General features: G+C 39.4%; 2 protein-coding genes across 3 annotated transcripts in view; one reads left to right on the plus strand and one right to left on the minus strand.

The window, feature by feature from the left end:
• The window catches only part of PCMT1 (protein-L-isoaspartate (D-aspartate) O-methyltransferase), a 40,794-nt gene extending 33,477 nt beyond the window's left edge, over nucleotides 1-7,317 (minus strand). The window contains exons 1-2 of one of the 2 annotated variants that reach the window (XM_020986595.2): nucleotides 7,218-7,317; nucleotides 6,798-7,123 (exon numbers count right to left, since the gene is read on the minus strand). In XM_020986595.2, the coding sequence (XP_020842254.1) occupies nucleotides 6,798-7,044 (247 nt within the window). In that variant the 5' untranslated portion in view covers nucleotides 7,045-7,123; nucleotides 7,218-7,317. The remainder of the gene's footprint in view (nucleotides 1-6,797; nucleotides 7,124-7,217) is intronic. The other variant, XM_020986596.2, reaches the window with a different exon arrangement.
• A 12,985-nt stretch (nucleotides 7,318-20,302) lies between these two features.
• NUP43 (nucleoporin 43) overlaps nucleotides 20,303-21,363 on the plus strand; it is a 29,597-nt gene continuing 28,536 nt past the window's right edge. The window contains exon 1 of the mRNA XM_020986593.2: nucleotides 20,303-20,490. Coding sequence (XP_020842252.1) covers nucleotides 20,371-20,490 — 120 coding nt within the window. The 5' untranslated portion in view covers nucleotides 20,303-20,370. The remainder of the gene's footprint in view (nucleotides 20,491-21,363) is intronic.

Here is a 21,363-nt window from a genome sequence, read left to right on the forward strand (position 1 = left end):
TGTAAGGATCAAATGAGATAATGTTTATCAAGTGATTAAGGACAGTGTCTGGCACACAGTAGGCACTAAACAAATGTAGCTATTCCTATTATACTATTATGATTCAAGGTAAGGTAGCAAATTTCTGGCTACTTCTTGGACTCCTGAATAAAATCCCAATCTCATGTAGTGGGAAAAAAATTAATTCATCTTCTTCCTGAGACATTAACTTACTACCAGGAAGCATAAAACAGGCAAGAGGGAGAACAAAACCCCATGAGTTACTCAAGTACAATAAACTCAAGGCTATTTGGATGGTTAAATGGGTTCTCCTGTAAAGCTGACATACCCCTTTATACACCAACACCTTTTAAGTTAAGCCACTTTGGCCAAAAACCTTCTAAAATGCATTAGGTAATCAGGACTGCCTTATGTGCAATAAGGTGCCTTTTCACTAAAAAACAAGTCTAAAAGAGTAATCTATTACTACCTACAATTCAATGAGCATTTATTAAACATCTATGTACAAAGTATTGTGCTACGGACACATACTAAAAAACAAAAAACAGTCTCTACCCTCAAGTAGCATGTGAGCTGAGCTTTGAAGGAAGAAAAAGTATCTAGAAAGTAGAGATAAGGAAGGAATTTATTCCAGGTATTGGAGGGTTGGGGGGGGAGAAGCAGTGAGAGACACACAGGAAAGGCATGGAGATAAAGACTTGGCAGGGTAACAGGCAGGATGCCTAGTGTGAATGGGAAGTCCAGACTTCCTAACGAGCTAGGACACAGACTGAGCTTTCCTCATAATCTGGTGATGGATGCCCACCCTCTCTCTAAGAAGCTCTCCTTCCTCTGACTGGCTGATGCTCAAATCTCGAACTCAGGAACAAGATCCTAACATATCTGTCAGGGTTGGAAATGTCTATTTCTCAGGACTGCCGGTCTCTGGCTAGTGCCTGGCACATAGTAGATGCCTGATAAATGCTTGCTGACTGATGGACTCTGGTCAGGGGGACTAAGAGTCTCACCTGGCTCCCAGTCTTAGGCTGCCACGTAGAAGTTTTCTGACCTCTCTGAGCCCTTGTAACGCCTCTTCTTGTCATTCAACAAAAGCATTATGAGCATTCTACTGCCAGACACTAGAGAAAACAAATACAAAAATGAAATAAAGACTGCCCTCAAAGAGCCAACAATCTATGAGGGTGGTGGGAACAATACAAAGAAAAATATCATACAAATTAGTTTCTGGGAGGGTGGAGGGCCTTAGTCCTTAGTGAAGTGGAAGGGTAAGGAAAAATTAGAGTAAGCTTCCAGAAAGAGATGGCACTTTTATGCCGGGCTTTAAAGAAAGTTAATTATTCTATAAGGTGGCCAAGAGAAGGAAATACATTCCAGGAATAAAGCGAATTGAGGGGGGATAGAATGTAGTAGACAGGAAACAGCAAGTAGATACTCTGTTCTGTACATATGGGCTAACTTTTACATGGTCTCAATTAAGCAAGTTCAAATTATTTGCAATTAATTCTTGATGAGCAAATTATCTAAGCAAACTATCTTCTTACTGTTGTGGTTCTATATCTCTATGTAGATTTTCCCCAAAATTTTTATTTTAAAACATATCAAGTTAGTATAACGGAGTATGTGAAGGAGAGTAATCTGAAATAGACTTGGAAAGGTAGGCTAGGGCCAGATTGTGAAAAAAAGTAAAAGCCAAATAGTGAAGTTTCTATTTTATTCCTAACAGAGGTTCTTTTTTGCATCATGGATTCTTTTCCTCTGGCAATCTGGTGAAGCCAATGTACCCCTCCTCAGAATAATGTTTTTAAATAACTGAAGGAAATGCTAAATTTCAATTAGAGATTCATGAAAATAGTGATGTAATTTTTTTTCCCATCCAACTTCACAGGCCCCCTGAAATCTCTCCATGGATCCCAGGTTAAGGACTTCTGTCCTGGCGGCAAGAGGAAGCCCATGGAGCAGCCTGAGTAGAAGCGTGACGTGGTCAGATAGGTATTTTATGAATATCAATTTGACAGCAACATGGAGAGGACAGCCCAATTACTGCAATGGTCCAGACAAGAGACGATAGATGAGGGCTTAACTAAAATGACAGCCGTCTGAGTAAATGGATGTGAAATACACTGAAGGCAGAATTAACAAAAGGAGACAATTTATTTAATACGAGGGTGAAGGTGAATTGAAGATGGCTCCAAAGGTTGTTAAGGTTGGAGGGGGAAACTGAATTGTTTTGGATATGCTAAGTTTGAGATACCTAAGTGACATGTGATTGGAGAATCCAACAGAAAAGTGGTGATACAGGGCTGGATTTCAGAAGAAAGACTGAGTCTGGATATAGAGGGAGTCATCTGCATAAAAGTGATAGTTGAACCCATGGGAGCTGATGTGGTCACAATCACCTGAAAGAGTAGAGGGAAAAAAATCAAAGAGGGAGGGGGGAGGAGGTTGAGACAGGGATGATGATCCAGCAAAAAGGACTCTAGGCCAATAGAATAAATGCATTCCCTAGCACAACTACTGACATTTATGATACTTTAAAGATTGCAAAAGATTTTTACATACAATATTCTGAACTTCATAACACCTGTGAAATTAAATTCTATAGATACTGCCCTCATTTTGACACATTAGGAAGCAGAGAGGGAGGTTAAATGACTTGGACATTGTCACTCGACTAGAGGTTGAAGTTAAACCTAGGTTTTTAACTCCAATGTCAGCACTCTTATTCACTAAGCCATAGTGCCACAAATAAATCCAGCACTCTAAATACAGTATAACTATGGCAGAGGACAGTGGAGAATGTAGATCTTATCCTTTTAATTAAAGCAGCCTAAAAAACTAAACACAATTTGGCAACTAAAAATTAATATTAAATTGCCAAAAATCTATCTAAATTAAATATTAAAGCACTATAAAGTCTGATTTATAAGTGAATGCCCATAAAATTTCACTAGAAACTAAATAAAATGGGAAGACATTTTTCTGAATGCTAGATAAGACCTCAAGTTTTTTTTTTAATTTATTTAATTTATTTTGATTTATCAACAATCACTTCCATATGCTTTTGAGTTTAAGATTTTTCTCCCCCTTCCTCCCCATCACCCTCCCCCAGACTGCGCACAATCTGATACAGGCTATACGTATACATTCCTATTAAACATATTTTCACATTAGTGATGTTCTAAGTAAAAATAAGAACCAATAGGAGGAACCACCAGAAAGAGGAAACAAAACTCAACAGAAGAGGGTAAAAAAATAGCAAACAGTATGCTTCAATCTGAATTCAAATTCCATAGTTCTTTCTTTGGATGTGGATAGCATTTTCCATCACTAGGCCTTTGAAGATGTCTTAGAAGATCTCAATTTATTAAACTAATAGCTAAGTATCTCATTAGTTATTTGGCACTTGAGCACATAAAGTAAAAGTAATGGAATTAATGACATAACCTAGGTGTCATCCTGGACTCCTCACTAACTCTCACCACCAGCTCCATCCAATCTTTGGCTAGTTGATTTCATTTTTTCAGCAGCTCTCATATATGCCCCTTTTTCTCCTCTGACACCACCCTGGTATCAGCTCTCATCATCTCACACTTCGACTACTGAAATAGCCTATTTGGTGGGTTTGCTGGCCTCCAGTCTCTCCCCTCACCGCAACTGAGCATCCACTTAGCCACCAAAGTAATTTTCTTAAAGCACAAGTCTAGCCATGTCACCCTCCTACTCAATAAACTCCAGTGGTTCCCTATTGCCTCCAGGATCAAATACAAAATACAAAAAAATCTGTTTAACCTACCGAGCTCTTCTTATACTTTCCTCACCACATACTCTTTGATACAGTGACACTAAACAGTATAGGTTTATTTTTCCCTTTTATTTATACAAACTTCTTCCATAACCAAATTTACCATTAAAATATAAGAGCATAAGATTAACTTTCATATGCATATTTGATTTACCTTGTACATGGTCTGATTTAAGTTTCAATTGTTTGAAACTAAACATGCTCAATAAGCATATCGTTACTACATATTACTGTGGTCTTCATTTCTATATGGACTTTTCCCAATAAACTAATTTTAAAACACATCAAGTTGGTTGAACAGAGTCACTGGCATGATTACCTAATAATGAAAGTTAGAATATTTGGACAAGCACAATTCCTTGCACACAGGTGGTATATAATAAATGCTTGCTGACTTGAACTGACCTATCCTGTAATGCAGTTGCACAAAAAGATGCTAACTTAACTACCATTCTATCTATAGTGTTTTCCAACTGCTAGACCCCTATCATAGCCAATGGTCTTCAATTTGGTCATATTTACTGCACAAATATTAAAATGAACAAAAAAAATGGCTATGCCAGTCATGAATACACACACACATTATATTTTATATTTATATTGCAAAGCAAAATAAAAACATTTAAATGAAGATATTTTTCAATAGAAGTTTATGATGGAATTGATAACAAAGACTATTTTTAAAAAATTGTTAAAAGTTCTAATTTCATTTTTTTCCCTAACTTGCAGGTCTTTTTTCATCCCCAAACCTGTATAAATAATCCCGTTACCAACCTCTCAGAAACAGTACCTCAGGAGTTAAAATATTACATCAGTAAGAGGTTGAAACTTAAAGTTGCACAAGTGTTACAAAAGATAAAGCAACTTATCTACTCTAATTTCCTCCTAAAGAAGTATATCGCTTATTTAAAAATGAAAAGTAACATACATTAGGCCAACATTCTTTCTGTGAAATATTACCTAACCACTAGATAGAAAAGCATCTTTAAAAATTTCAGCTAAGAACTGTAATAGGAGATACATGGAGGTAATTACAAAACAATTGGAAAGAAGATCTAGTCTTGGCTAACTCGAATTTGGCCTAAAAGAAGAGGCTGAAGAGCCTGATTGATTACAAATTTCTGCCACAGCCAAATATCTACAGAGATAACCTACCAGCAGAACACTACTACTTAATTACAATTCTTTTGTGTCATTTAAAAAATACATGCTCCTTCATGAGCAAGCATTTAAATTCTTAGTAAATACTAAAAAAAGGCAAAAGAACACTAGAAATCTGAGCACCTGTGTACAATCCATATAATGAAGAAATATTTACAGCAAAACAGCTATTAAACGTAGTACATTTTCAAATGAAACTTTGTAAGAATTTTTTTAAAATACCTATCTGCATTAATTTCTATTACTATTTCTAATACTCTTGCAAAGTACTTTCACATTTTAAACTCATTTGATATTACCTACCTCACAAAATTATAATACTTTACACATCTAAAGTGCTGTCCATTTTGCAACATGCTTTCCTCAAAATGATTTGGTGATTTAGGTAGCAAAATTATTATTAATCCCATTATCTTAATTTACAGATAAAGAAACTGAGTCTAAAGTTAAAGACAATAAGTGACTTGCACCAAGGTCACACTGGCAACTAAGCAGTGAAATCTGAACTTTAACCCAGGTCTTCTGTGGTCCAGAGCTTTCCCTGTTTCTAGTGTGCCAAATGCCAGACTTTAAGAGCTGTGAAAAGTGTTCTTGATATTTCAATCAATTTATTGAGCATCATAATATGTGTTCAAGGTACTTTTACTGAGGCAATTGGAAAGAGAGGAAGAATATAAAGCGATTATCCCCTTTCCCCCAAGGAGTTCACAATCTAAGGAAAAATATGAAAAAAGTTCAGAGACACTTTATAAGGCAGAAGGTGATTAACTGCCAAATGGATGCTGAGCTCTGACAGACTAGTAAGTGGTGTCAGATCACTGTGAACTGACCTGGGTTACAGAAACAGTCCTTTTGGCCTTCAAGACAGATTCAAGACAATAAGAGCTTTTTGTTTGTTTGTTTAAGGAATCACCAATCCCGAAAGAAAATTCGCACTTAAAAGAGGGGAAGGAGAAAGCGGTAGAGTCAAGATCGTGGCACCAGAATGCACCACCCAGGTGGTCTGGAATTGTCTCAGGATCCTCTTGCAAGCTTTTCATCTCTGGGCCTTTCATTAACAAGCTCCAGGGTGGAACCCTGGCTAGACTCACCGCTGTGGGGCTGGGGAAGCATTGGCCCAAATCGAACCTTCCCTCCCCATCCCCTCCCGTGAGCTCTCGGGTTGGGGCGGATGCCCGAGCATCTTCCCGCTGCTCCCGTCTCGCTGCCCACTCCCACCTCCCCCAAATCTGGCTCTGTCTCCAAGCTCATCAGGCAGAAGCATCTCCCAGCGGCCGGGGGAGGTCGAAGACAAGTTGGGGCGGGGGTGGTGAAGGCTTGGGAAAAAATGCAGCGCCTAGGAGGTCCCGAGGACTCGGCCACAAGCCGCCCGTCCACTACCACCTCCCCCCGTCTCCGTCCGGATTCCGCGTGTCCCTGCACCCTGGCACGCCCCTCTGCAGCCAGAGCGGAGGAGAACGCCGAACGCCGGCCCTGAGTGACAGCCCCCGCCACCTGCGCTCGCACCTCCGCGCCCCTCCCGGGCCGAGGCAAGGGGGTCGCGGCCACGCTTCGCGGCCGCCCCCGATCCCCGGCCCGGGCTAGTCCCCGTGGCCCTCCGATCGCCCCCAGGTGACAGGTCTCCCGGGAGGCAATTATAAGTGCGTGTGGCCCGGCTCAGAGGGCGCCACCAACTGTCCTTCCCGCCGCCGCCGCCTTCCCCAACCACGCCGCCGGGGAAGGGCGGCTGCTGCCCCCGGGACCGGCGAGGCGGTGACACGTCCCTCCCCCAACCGCCCCCTCCTCAGGTTCCTGGCTCGCGGCTAGGGAAAGCGGCGGCGGCGGGGGCACTCACTGCGGAGATTTTGGATGAGCTCCGAGTGACTGGCCCCGCCGGACTTCCAGGCCATCGCGAGGCACGCCTGGAACACGAAGAGAACCAGCTTCAGCGCGGCGGCGGTGCCCAGCAGCTTCGCGAGGAACTCGACCACCTCCCACACCGACACCGCCCCGTCAACGTCCGCGTCCCCGGCGCTACCGCCGCTGCCTCTGCTGCCGCTGATGCTACTGCTGCCCCCGGGGCCGCTGCGCGCTCCCGACATCCCCCACTGCGCGCATGCGCTCTGTGACGGGGCAGGGCCGCTCGGGTGGGGCTGGAGGCGGTGGCGGCGGCGGCGGCTGCTGCAAAAGGAAAAAAAAAAAGCCGGGCTGACTCAGCGGCCCCTACGCTATCTCCTCTACGCCGCCCCCACCCCCCACCGCAGTGGCATCCCACCCCTTTGCTCTGAGCTCTTCCTCCGCTGCCTGTCCAGAGGCCCAAGTCTGGACAGGAAAGGGACATGTATGTTCCGCTTCCTGGGGATTTTAAGGACGATCTAAGCAAGCGAGCGAGGTCGTTGGCAGCAGCTTGCGCGTCTCGGGGACCGCGCTTCTCCTCGTGCACACCAACTGCTGTTTAGTCCGGGGCCGTCCCTGCGCCTCTGGCAGGGGTGATGGCGCCCTAGCTGCGGGTCGTACTGCAGCCCGCCGAAGGTCAGGGTTCGCAGGTGGTGCTGCTGCCGGATCCTAGTCCAGGTTCCAAATTGCTAGGTGGCAGACCAGAGGGAAGAGGCGTCCTTTAAGGGCTCCCTTAAGCCACGTTGCCCACCACTTACTTTTTTTAGTTTAAAGTGACATAAGCCCTTTAGTTAAAACGATAGTCTAGGGACTAAAGGCGGCGCGGGGCACTTTTGTATGCAATACGTACTCCTGGCCTTTATTACAAGCACACCACCACCAGCAGCAGTATGTGGCAGGAGGTAGGGTGCACCCTTGCTGTACCTGCTCCTAAAGTCACCTGTCGTTTGTCCTCTCTCCAACTTCCTTTCTAATGATGAACATGAACCATGGCAGAAAATGGTGTGAGGGTTAAATGAAATCATGCATTAACAACAGCTATATTGAAAACAAAGGTAGCAGAACTTCCAAGTGGGAAGGGGACAAAGAACAAATGCTTATTTCATTTTTTGTTTTGCTAAGGATTTAAGATTTTATTCCGTATTTGAACGTTTGATTTTGTTGTTGCTGTTGGTAGTTTCATCAAAATTAAGCTAAATTTTATGGAATAGCTGGAAGGGACTTTCAAAAGGTCATCTAGGGGCAGCTAGGTGGCGCAGTGGATAGAGCACCGGCCCTTGAGCCAGGAGGACCTGAGTTTAAAGGCGACTTCAGACACATGACACTCGCTAGCTGTGTGACTCTGGGCAAGTCACTTAACCCCAATTGCCTCACCAAAAAAAAAAAAGAAAGTCATGTAGTTCAACCTAGTTTACTGCAAGCCACGTAACCACCTTGGGCCTCTGTTTCCCCGTCTGTAACGTGAAGTTGAACTAGATGTTTTCTGAGGACTCTTCTAGCTCTAGATCTATGATACTGACTTGGCCAAGTGTATTCTGACACTAAATGCCCCATTCTTTCTTCTATACCTAGAAATGTGGCGCAAAAATAAGTTTAATAAAAAATTAACCACTTTTTGCCCTCTAATTTTGCATAATTGCTTAATCCTTTTATTTAATCCACCCTACTCTAAATCCCTAAATTTTTCTCAAGGGAAACAAAGTTGGAGGAAGAGTTGAGAGCAGATAATGAGTAATTATGCTAGCCAGCTCAAATGCTACAGTTTGCCAATACAAATGAATCAACTATCCTCAAAAGGATAAACACTCCACATTATCCAGTGATGGGTGGGTTACTCTCTCCCTGACAAGCATGCAGTTTCAGCAAACTAAGATTCACATATTACACAATTGGTCTGGGCTTCAGCTCTGTTGTGATCAGCTTTATTGCAGATGAGCTCAGAGCAGGCAGGGAACCTTCCTATCAACATCATCCAACCAGCTTTGAAGTTGGTTGCCATAGGGTGGTCTTTCAGAACCCCATCACTGAACAATTTTGAATGAAGTATAGCTGCAAGTAAGCCTTCAGCAAGTCACTGTGCTGCGGCTGTACTAGCCGCAAGTTTTCTGGCTCTCTCTCTCTCTTACAGTCACAGAAACATGACTGGAAATCTATTCCCCAATCTGCAATACAGAGAAAACAATACCTGCTTGCAAACTATTTTGGGGATTCTGTGACCACAAATGAAAAAATACATATCACGAAGGTGTGAAATAAATGCACTATGCTGCAGAATGAGATCTGATGACTGGAATAATTTGGTTGCCTTAATTGTAATCATTCAATGAGTATTAGTTGACTGAATAAAACTGTCGTTTGGAGAATGCAGTAAAAATTCAATAGGTTCCTACTACATTTACTTGCAGCTACTCGATGTTCTTTTAGCTTGGAAGGATGGGGGAGAGCCAGAGAGGCTCTAGAAGCCTTTCTCAGGAATCTGATAACCCTCTTCAAAGCTGACCCAGATGGATTAGATTAGCATGCCCTGCCTTAGTTAAGCTGTTGCTGAAAAACAGCTTCCAGCATCATCATAGATCGAAAAAAAAGAAAAACTTCATAGTTCCCTTTTTTGAATAGCATCCTGCTATGCACTGTGAAAACCTCCTCTCAAGTAGTTTATCATCTAGTTGGTGACATAAAGCATACATTACCAGAAGATAACTAATGATGAAAGCATATATGATATATGCCAAAGGAGGGATATAGACCATAAGCGTTCCGAATAATGAGACTGAGGGGGTGGTTGGGAAATACAATATTAATCATAGCTCAATGCAGTGAGGGCAAAAGAAAGGCAGTTAAATAGGGTAGAAAACAAAGTTGCCAAGGGTGACACTTTAAAAATATTCCTTTTTTAAAAATTCACCATTCCTTTTTTAAAAATTCACATATAGGCCAGCAGCAAGAGATAGTAAGAAAAATTCCATTTAAAGTAACTGTAGACAATATAAAATACTTGGGGGGTCTACCTGCCAAGACAAACCCAGAAATTATATGGACACAACTACAAAACACTTTTCATACAAATAAAGTCAGATCTTAACAATTGGAAAAATATTAATTGTTCATGAGTAGGCTGAGCCAATATAATAAAAATGACAATTCTACTTAAATTTATCTATTCAGTGCCATACCAATCAAACTATCAAAAAAAATATTTTATAGAGCTAGAAAAAATCATAACAAAATTCATCTGGAAGAAAGAAAGCTCAAGGATATCAAAGCAATCAATAAAAAAAAAGTAAAGGAAGGTAGTCTAGCTGCACTAGATCTCAAACTGTATTATAAAGCTGTAATTATCAAAACAATCTGGTACTGACTAAGAAATAGAGTGGTAGATCAATAGAATAGATTAGGTACATATTACATTATAGTAAATGACCACAGTAATCTGAGATACGATAAATTCAAAGATCCAAGTTTTTAGAACAAAAACTCATTATTTAGCAAAAACTGCTGGAAAAACTGGAAAAGAGTATAGCAGAAACCAGGCATAGACCAACATTTCACACTATATACCAAAATAAGCATAATTATCAAAACAATCTGATACTGACTAAGAAATAGAGTGGTGGATCAATAAAGTTGATACCATACACAAATGAGGAGAGCAGGATATAGTTTATCTGTCAGATCTATGGATAACGAAGAACTTTTGACCAAACAAGAGATAGAAAACATTATAAAATATAAAATAGATTACTTTGATTACCATAAAATTTAAAAAGTTTTCACACGAAGTCAATGCAATCAAAATTATAAGGAAAGTAGAAAACCAGGAAAAATTTTTGTAATAGGTATTTTTGATAAAGGCCTCATTTTTCAAAGATATAGAGAACTGAGTCTAATTTATAAAAATTTATAAAAATACAAGTCATTGCCCAATTGATAAACTGTCAAACAATATGAACAGGCAGTTTTCAGAAGAAAAAAATCAAAGCTATTTATAATCATATGAAAAAATGCTCTAAATCACTATTGATTAGAGAAATGCAAATTAAAACAACTCTATGGTACCACCTCACACCTATCAGATCTGCTAATATGACAAAAAAGAGATAAGGATGGATGTTGGAGGGGATGCATACCCTTTGATCCAGCAATATCATGCTACGTCTATATCCCAAAGACATAATAAAAGGGGGGGGGAAGGACTTATTTTTATAAAAACATTTATAGCAGCTCTTTTTGTGGTGGCTAAGAATTGGAAATCAAAGGGATGTTCATCAATTGGAGAACGGCTAAACAAGCTGTGTATATCATTGTAATGGAATATTATTGTGCTATAAGAAATGACAAGCAGGATGATTTCAGAAAAACCTGGAAAGACTTACATGAACTGATGCAAAGTGAAGTGAACAGAACCAGGAGAACATTATACACAGTAACAGCAACATTGTTGGATGAAGAATTGTGAATGACTCAGTTATTCTCAGAAATACAATGATCCAAGAAAGTCCCAAAAGACTAATAATGAAGCATATTATCTGCCTCCAGAGAAAGGACTGATACAGTCTGAATACAGACTGAAACATGCTATTTCTCACTTTCTTTCTTTCATTCCTTTTCTTTTATTCAAATCTTTTTGTACAAAGTGACTAATATGGAAATGTTTTACATGATTGCACACGTATAACCTATATTGGATTGTTTACCATCTCAGGGAGGGGGAAGGACAGGGATGGAGGAAGGGAGGGATAGAATTTGGAACACAACGCTTAAAAAAAGCCAAATGTTTAAGAAAATTGTTTTAACATGTAATTGAGGGAGAGAAATAAAATATATTATTTTTTAAAATTCATATGTATTTAGTGCTAAAAAGTTTTGCTGACCATGACACAATTTTGTGATATCATTTTATAATCTTATCATGTGTGAGAAGCATCCTGTGTAAAGTAATATAGAGAAAAATTTTCAAATATTGTTTAGAGCACACAATTTTCTTTTTAACTAAGCTTGTCATTTCACTGACATAGGGAAGTTCTAGAGTGAAAATTCTCTGTCTCAACGCAGATAGGCTTCCATTCTACAACTTATATAGTCTTGGAAAGTTGCCTGGAGCACTAAGAGGTTAAATAACTTGTGTAGCCCAACAGAAACAGTAGGTATCAAGACTTGAACCCAAGTTTTCTAGTTTTCTATCAGCCATGCCCTGCTACCTCTCAGAAATACCTTTGTAGCAGCTGTAGTAGGTGTAAGAGTAGCAGCACCAGCAGTGGTAGGAGTAATAGTAGTAGTAATAGCAGCGGCAGCAGCAGCAGTAGTAGTAGTAGTAGTTCTGCTAGCTAATAACCTATTTTTATCATAGCTTACAGTAGAAATTACACACTTGACTTTTGACTTTTCCAAACCTCAGTACCTGACATATACAGAAATGGCATTCAAGAAAATAAAGTTGAGAAGAGAAATTGAACTATACTAAATATATACAGAGAAAACCCATGCTGGAGGTTATACAATTTTAAGTGTATTGAGGAATCAATTTTCAATATATCTTAATATTTCAATAATCTAATGGATCTATGATCTCATCAATGTGGCTACTTTCCACAACTATGCAGATCTCAACTGATTCACACTTTCTCTTTCTGTTGCAATGGGGTTTCAAGCATTCCTAAGATGGCATCACCCACATAGAAGATGCCAGGGTACCTATTTCTGGATACTGAAGGACTGGGGCATGTATAGACATTCTTCATTGGCCTACCACATGGTTAGAAAGGAATTGTTTTTGTTTTCCATTGGCACACAGTTGGAACTGTTGATGTCTTTAAAAAGAGGTAAAGGCAAAGGGGCCCTAAGGACTGCATTCCACTTCAGGCTAGGTAGCCACAAGAAATAGGCCTGGAGTTTGGAACTTTTCCTTCTTCTTTTTTTCTGTTCTAGTTATAGGGAGTAGAGTCTTTCATCAGACTCAAGAGGGTGAACCAGGGTGGGGTCCTGGAATCCGGAAATCTAAGCTGGGACCTTGTAGCCAGCTCAACAGTTAAGCTCTCAGGAGAAAGCTCTGGGGAATCAGCACAACTTTGGACTTGAATTTACTGAGACTAATGCTATATAGGAACTGAACTAACCTAGTGACCCTAATTCCTCCACACATTTCTTAGAATCAAAGGTGAGGTAGGGGAAGGGAGTGTATTATGGCTCCAAGGTGTTGGGAGAAATGTTTGTATATTTGTTCTAGTTTTATCTTTAAAGTAAATATCCCTTTATAAAAGCTAATCTTGATGTTAAGTAGCTAAATGGAACTGGGGTGATAGTCACTGGGCCCATAAAAATGAGAACACAATTAGCGGGGGTTTAAGGCAATGGCAGAGAAGAGAGGTACCCTCTAACTCCTTCAAGGTACTAGAGAAAGGATGTGGTACAGAGATTCTTAAACTGTGGATGGAATAACAATGTGGGGGTGGTGAAAAATTTGGCAACAGTAAAAGGTTTCTGAATGTGCAATGACCAAAAATTAATTCAAAATGAAATGCATAATGAATCTGAGGTGTTTCTGGCAGCTCTTGCCTATCTTGCATTGGGCAACTTCACTGCAGCCTTGGTTCTAAACATACAACATGCACACTTTGCACTACACATGACATTACACCATGCAATGCCAACAAACATTGCCAGAAACACCCTGGCTCAGATATGACACTATTGTATGGTATGAACTGCAATGGTTTTACTGTACATACAAAGATAGTTTAACTACAAAATACTTTTAGTATTTTCCTATCATCATATCTCAGGATATAAGCATCAAATTAGTATATCTTTGGATTGTATTGTGTTAGAAAGTTTGATTTTAAACAGCTCTGAGGTACCACATCACAGCTATCAGATTTACCACCATGACAAAACAGGAAAATGATAAATGTTGGAAAAGATATGGGAAAATTGGAACACTAATGCATTGTTAGTGGAGTTGTGAACTTATCCAACCATTCCAGACAGCAATTTGGAACTATGCCCAAAGTGCTATAAAACTGTGCCCAGTTTTGACCCAGCAATACCACTTACAGGTCTGTATTCCAAAGAGATCATAAAAATGGGAAAAGAACTCACATATACAAAAACATTTAGAGAAGCTCTTTTTGTGATGGCCCAGATTTGAAAATTGAGGGGATACCCATCAATTGGGGAATGGCTGAACAAGTTGTACTATATGAATGTAATAGAATACTATTGTGTTATAAGAAATGATGAGCAGGCGGACCTCAGAAAAACCTGGAAAGTCTTACATGAACTGATGCTGAGTGAAGTGAGCAGAACCAAGAGAACACTCTGCACAGTAACAGCAACATTGTGTGATGACCAACTTTGATAGACTTAACTCTTCTCAGCAATACAAGGATCTAAGACAATTCCCAAGACTCATAATGGAAAATGCTATCTACATCCAGAGAAAGAACTATAGAGTCTGAAAACAGATCAAAGCACACTATTTTTTTTGTTTCTTCTTTCTTGTGTTTTTTTTCCCCTTTGGTTCCAATTCTTTTTTACAACATGACTAAAGTGGAAACATGTTTAATGTTAATGTATATGTATAGCCAATATTAGATTGCACGCCATCTTGGGGAAGGGAGAGGAGAGGAAAGGAGAGAAAATTTAGAACTGAAAATCCTACAGAAGTGAACGTTGAAAACTAAAAATTAATTAATTTTTTAAAAAGAATGTTTGTTTTTTTTAAATTGCTGTTATCTCCTTTTATAGAAAACATAAGGGGCATCTGGTGGCGCAGTGGATAGAGTACTGACCCTGAAGTCAGGAGGACCTGAGTTCAAATCCGGCCTCAGACCAAAAACATGACACTTACTAGCTGTGTGACCCTGGGCAAGTCACTTAACCCCAATTGCCTAAAAAAAAAAGAAAGAAAAAGAAAACATAAGGGCTTAATTGCAGCAAGTAAAGACAAAAAGCCCTTTAATAATATTTCTCCACCATCACCACTGCATGTATATGTAAGTGTGAAGGTCAGTTTTTTAAATTAAGCACAAACAAATATAATTTCATAAACTAAAGCTAGTATTTATTGAGAAATTGTTAGCAATATTTATATTTTAGGACAAAAATATTTTTTGGTTATGGATAAATGGTAAATTTAGACAGAAGTAAATATATTGATGACAACGTGGCAGAATCTTCGCTACCAGGTTGTAATACAGCTCAATTGACAAAAAAAGAAAATATGTCACATCATTTTTGCAATATGGATTTACTTCTAAGAATGATGGTGGTATGGAAAAACCTCTTTGCTTAATTTGTAATGAAGTTTTGGCTGCCAAGAGCATGAAGCCAGCCAAACTAAAATGACATTTTAATATGAAGCATGGAACATACTGCAATAAACCAAAGAAATATTTTCAATGACTTTTAAAATCTTCAAATAAAGAAAAACAATGTTTTGATAAAGTTGTTACTGTCAATGAAAAGTATTTACTTGCAGCTTACAAAACTTCTTATTTAATTGCAAAAATCAAAAAGCCCTATGTGATAGAAGAAGATCTTGTGTTACCTGCTGCTATTAAATTGTCAGAAATAGTTCATGGGGAAAAAGTATGGGGATGAAATTCGTAAAATTCCTTTATCGAATGATACTGTTTATAAAACATTTTCTGAAATTAGACCAATTCCAGCAGCTTATTACCAGGCTTAAGGGCAGCCCAAAGTTTGCAATTCAGTTAGATGAAACAAATGATATTTCTAACATGGCACAGTTGTTACTTTATGTAAGATGTTTACGAAGGAAGCATACATGAGGAATTATTGTTTTGTTGCCCTTTGCAAGGGCACACAAGAAGGGATGATATATATCTTAAAGTTGATGAATTTTTCACAAATGAAGGTTTACAGTACAAAAATTGCATTGGAGTCTGTACAGATGGTGCTGGAGCAATGATGGGTGAGAATGTTGCATTTGTAGCAAAAGTTAAAGTGGGTGGAAATGAACATATGACTTTTGTTTACTGCATGATCCATTGGAAGGCACTCGTAGCCCAAAAAAAATCACCAGAATTAGATGTGCTTTGCGATAATATCAAAATCATTAACTTCATTAAAACCCATGCCCTTAACAGTTGTTTGTTTTCAAACCTTTGGAAAGACGTGGACTCTGATTACAGAAGCTTATTACTACATGCAGGGGTAAGGTGGCTCTCAAGAGGGTGAAGTTTAAACAGATTATTGAAATTGAAAGATGAAGTTGTTATATTTTTGACTAAGCAGAAATCCAATTTTGTTAATTTTTTTATAATGATTTATAGCTTTCAAAATTGTATTATTTGTCAGATATTTTTTTAAAAAACTCAATGATTTAAACATGTAGCTTCAAGGAAAGAATTGTAACATATTTATGTCAAAAGATAAAATTGAAAGTTTTACTTAAAAAGTTAGCATATGGAAGAATAGGGTGGAAAATGGTTCATTAGAAATGTTTACAACTACAAATGATTTTATAATTGAAAATAACTTTCCTAAAGATTTAATTTCGAGAGTTATAATTGATCAACTGAAGTGCCTGGAAACACAGTTTCAGAAATACTTCTCTTCAAATTTTGATTCTAAAAAACTAAGTTGTATTCATAAACAATACTCAGTTGAAATAAAAAACATTAGTCATCTCCCATTAGAAGCTCAAGAAGAATTTGCCCAGTTATCAAGCGTGACACAGGTTTAAAACTTGAGTTTCCTAAAACATTGTGAAATGAATTTTGGCTTGGGATCAGGACAGAATTTCCAATAATTTCTGAAATGGCCCTAAATATACTTCTGCAATTTTGTACTATGTATTTATGTGAAGTGGCATTCTCAGCATTGATAATTATAAAATCAAAATATCAATCAACTCTGAAAAACACGGAAGATACTCTTTGTCCTGCAGTATCAAATATTCTGACAAAATTTAATTCTTCATGTAAAAATAAATAAGCACATCCATTCATTAGTATGCAAATTTGTTTTCATCTTTAATAAGTGGTAAAATTATACATATACCAAAGAATTGTTTTAAAATGAATTTCTTTATGATTTATTATCGGTAAATGTTTGATTTGTATACCTATTTTATATACCTATATACCAGGGATCATGTAAAAATTTCTTGGGGGAAAAGGGGTTACAAGTGAAAAAAGTTTAAGTCCTGGAGTAGAAGACTGGACGGGTGAAGGGATATAAAAGGTAAAAGGCCTGACTGTGAGAGAGCAGGACAATAATGAACCATTTATAATGTTGTCTGTGGCCTTATATGAATAAGGAAAATGACCAATGTGCTAGTCCTTGCCTCCCCCCAATAAACCTTAGGAGTTCCTTATTAGCTCTAGGATCAAATATAAATTCCAAATGTATCTAGAATTAAAAGTTTTCACCACCTGGTCTTTTTCTATCTTTCTAGACTTTTTTTATACATTGTTCCCTTTGATGCATTTTTATGATTTAGCCCATTGGCTTACTTGATGTTCTTCACATCACACTTCATCTCTTATCTCAGTGCCTTTGCAATGACTGTTCCCCCAAATCAGGAATGCTTTTCCTTCTCACCTCAAACACCACTGAAATGGATTACAATTTACCCATTCCTTCTTATCGTATGTACTTACCTACCTAGTTTCTACATAAATCTCCTGGAGAGGGTCTACCCAACACATCATTTAGGCCAAGAATTCTTAACCTGGAGTCCTTTTTGGAATCAAACAATACACATGGTGGTTGTGTGTTCTCTAAACATCTCAGTTGATTGTATGGCTGAAAAGATGTAATCCCTGGTGGAAAATCTTACAGAACCACGACCCAGTTCTTCTGATACTAAATTCACTATTCTATCCACTACAGCACAGTTGGGCTCTGCATTGTCACTACAGTAACTGCAGTAGCCCTGTCACTCACATTTACATGGTGTGTTAAATGAATCTATAAATACTGTACATTGAGCACATAATTTCATTTGATAATTTATATAAAAAGGAGCTTTCATGTAGACATCAGAATTGGAACCATAGAGTTGTAAATATTCTCAGAGACCATCTAATCCAACCTGTACCTAAATAAGAATCTCTTCTCATTCTCAACATACTCAACCAGCCTTTGCTTGGAGACCTCCAGGGAGAGGGAAACTCCTACCTATAAAAGTAACCCATTCCCCTTTTATATAGCTCTAACTGTTGGGAGGATTTTCCTTATATTAAATCTAAATTTGCCTCTCTTATATCTTCTACCCATTGCTACAAGTCTGCCCTCCAGGGTCAAGAACAAATTTAAACACTCTTCCCCATGATAGCCCTTCAAATACTTGAAGACAGCTGTCATGGCCCCTCTAAGTCTTTTCCTCTCTTGGCTAACCTTCCCCACAAGTTTTTATCTTTGGAGAACAATCTCAAGATTTTTCATTATTCTGGCTGATTTCCTCTGGATATTCTCCATCTTATCAATGTTCACTCTAAAATGGGGCACTCAGAACTGAATGCAATACTTCAAATGTAGTCTGACCAGGGCAGAGTACAGTGAAACTATTACTTTCCTAATTCTGGATCCTATGCCAATCTATGTAGCTTGAGATTGCATTAGCTTTCTTGGCAGCCACATCACTATTGACTCTTACTGAGCTTGCATAATACAAAACTTCCCACATCTCTTGCAGATGGACTGATGTCTAGTTATGACTCTTCCACTTTTTACTTGTGAAACTGAATTTAAAAAAAAAGATTGTCTTTACATTTATCCTATTAAATTCCATCTTATTAAATTTAGTTCAGCGTTCTAAACTTTCAAGATCACTCTGAATGCTGATTCTATTCATCCACTATTAGCTGTCTTTTCTAACTTTGTGGCACCTGCAAATTATATAATAAACATGCTATCTACCTCTTTATCCAACTCAATGATAAAAATGTTAAACAGCATAGGACCAAGCACTTTCCAAATTGACATTGAACCAGTAATAACTTTTTTTGTTCCAATCATTAAACTAGTTCCTAATCTGTTTAACTTATATAATTGCCTAGCCCTCATCTTTCTACCTTGTCCAGAAAATTAGCATAAGAATCTTTATTGTATGTTTTGCAGAAATCTAGGTAAAGTATATTTACAGCATTCCTCTGATCTATCAATCTGTGTCATTAATGTGGAATGACCTTGATGAATAAAAAGTGGCTTTTTGTGATCTTTGCTTTCTTTTCTACATGTCAACTACCACATTTTTAGAACTGTGTCAAGAGTTGAAGTCACTTAGGCAGCTATGTGGTGAAATGGATGGAGTGCTGGACCTGGAATATAAGTTCAAATCAGGGCTCAGAAGCAAGTCAATTAATTTTTGCCTGCTTCAGTTTCCTGAGTTGTTGTTAGGCTGGTTAGATAGAATTTGCAAATATAATATTTGCGAAGTGTTTTTTAAATCTTAAAGCACTATATAAATGCTAGCTATAAAGTCAAGTTTGCTAGTTTCTTAGTAGATTCTATCCTTTTCTTTTCCTTTGAAGACTGAGGAATCTTTATCCTCCATTCCTGCAGTAGTTGTTCCATGCTTCAGAGATTATTGACTATCTCAGCACTCACACACCAGCTTTTTCAGTACCCTGATATAGTTCATCTGGTTTTGATGCCTTAAGGGAGTAAGGGCAGTTCATGTTCACTTATGTTGGGACATAAGACTGTTGCTAAAGAATGGGAAAGATCCCTCAGATTAGACAGTAGTGAGGGAGGGTAGACTTCCAGGCGGACAGAATGAGGTGAGCAAAGAAAGGAGAAAAATACAAGGGGATATTAAGCAAACCCAGTCTTTTTAAAGCAAGGGATGCCTGTAAGGGAGTCTGACCCAGATCTTTAGAGTAGCAATTTGGGGCAAGATTGGGGAGGGCCTTGAAGACCACTTAAGGGAATTGTACTTTCTCTTGTAGCTAACAGAAAGCCACGGAAGCTATAGTTTATTAAATAAACACTGGAGGAACTTTTCCCCCAGTTTTTTTTTTTTGCAGGTGAACAGCAAAGTCAAAATACAGAAAAACAAAAAATTATAAAAATATACTTTGGAGATTTGCTTCAAATGGGTATTTACTTTCAGAAACACCTAATCATTCCTGCATTTTAATAACCATCGTGCCCTAATTAAAATGTAAATTAAAAGTTGCAATGACAGCTCCCAAGTGAGAATAAGGTATATGGGGAGGGGGGGGAAGAAGAGAAAGGGGAGTGCTTTCTTAAATTCACAAAGCTGACAATAGGCATGAAGATCTACTAGAAAGTTGAAGAGGAGAGTGGAGAACCAACCGAAGGGCAGTCCCAGGATCTTCAGCCAAGTTGCCCGCCACCCCAAACCCTCAGGGCTTCCAGCATCCCACCACATCCCAGAAATCGAATGACTTTCGGAGCCTACCAAGGAAGTTTGTCTTTCCTCGTCCGCCGTCTCCCGGGTGTCTTTTCGTAGCCAATCAGGATGACGGGCAGGTGGGCTAGCAGGCCGGAAGAGGCGGGCCCGGGGATTGTGCGCGCGGTAGGTTTGCGGCCTCTCAGCCATGGAAGAGATCTTTGCCAAGTTTGTGTCCCAGAAGATCAGCAAAACCCGCTGGCGGCCGGTGCCCCCCGGGAGTCTGCAGCCAGCCGAGACCTTCGCCACCGGCTCTTGGGACAATGAGGTATCCTCCTGTCCCTTGTCTCATGGCTGCCAGGTTCCCGCAGGTCCCACTCCGCCTTCCCGTCCCGCCGCATCTTCCTCGTGCTTTCTGGACCGAGCCCGGCCGTCCCCTCTCACCCTACCCAGGCAGGCGGGGCAGCCCTCGAGCTTCACGCTCCCTGCTTTGGGCCCGTTTTGAAAGGATCCCCTTCACTCCCGGTCATAGGTAACCGAGCCCGGAGGGATGTGGGGTATCATCCGTTCCAGTTCCGCTCAGGGAGGTTAGGCTTCTTGCCCCAGGCCACACAGTAAGAAATTTAAACGCAGGTTCTCCCACTTCGAATTTAATTGCTCTTTCCCATCCCTACGCTTCTTCGTGGGAGCGATTCCACCTTGCTTGCAGCCCTCCTACAAATGTTTGCTATTAGAAATGTATAAATTCCGTGGGGGTCTTTATCCCAACCCCTGCTCACCAATGAATTGAGTCCCCAGAAAACTAGCTAGCTACATCGGCCCCTGAGGGCTCTTTCTCTTGTCTAGGTCGCTCTAAAATGCCTTCCCTCTGAGATTACTTAGAATTTATTTTTCTCTTGTCTTTTAAAAACTTGTTTGCATACTGTCACTCTCTTTAGAATGTTAACCCTTGAGGGCAGGGACTGTTTTTTCTTTTTTAATATTCCTAGCACTTCGTGCAGAATCTGGTACATAGTGAGCACTTAATAAGATTGTTGACTTGACTTCTAGAGGTACCCTTGACGGAGGAACACTCTTCTCCCAAGTGCTTCTCTATCTGTGTGACTTTGGGCAGATTGTGTGGGTCTCTGTAGCCTCAGTTGTAAAACGAGGAGAATCTGTTATCTAGGATTCCTAGTGCATTGTTCTGGACACCGAACGC

This window comes from Phascolarctos cinereus, unplaced genomic scaffold (assembly GCF_003287225.1).
Source record: "Phascolarctos cinereus isolate Bilbo 61053 unplaced genomic scaffold, phaCin_HiC Scaffold_5;HRSCAF=322, whole genome shotgun sequence".
Taxonomy (NCBI): domain Eukaryota; kingdom Metazoa; phylum Chordata; class Mammalia; order Diprotodontia; family Phascolarctidae; genus Phascolarctos; species Phascolarctos cinereus.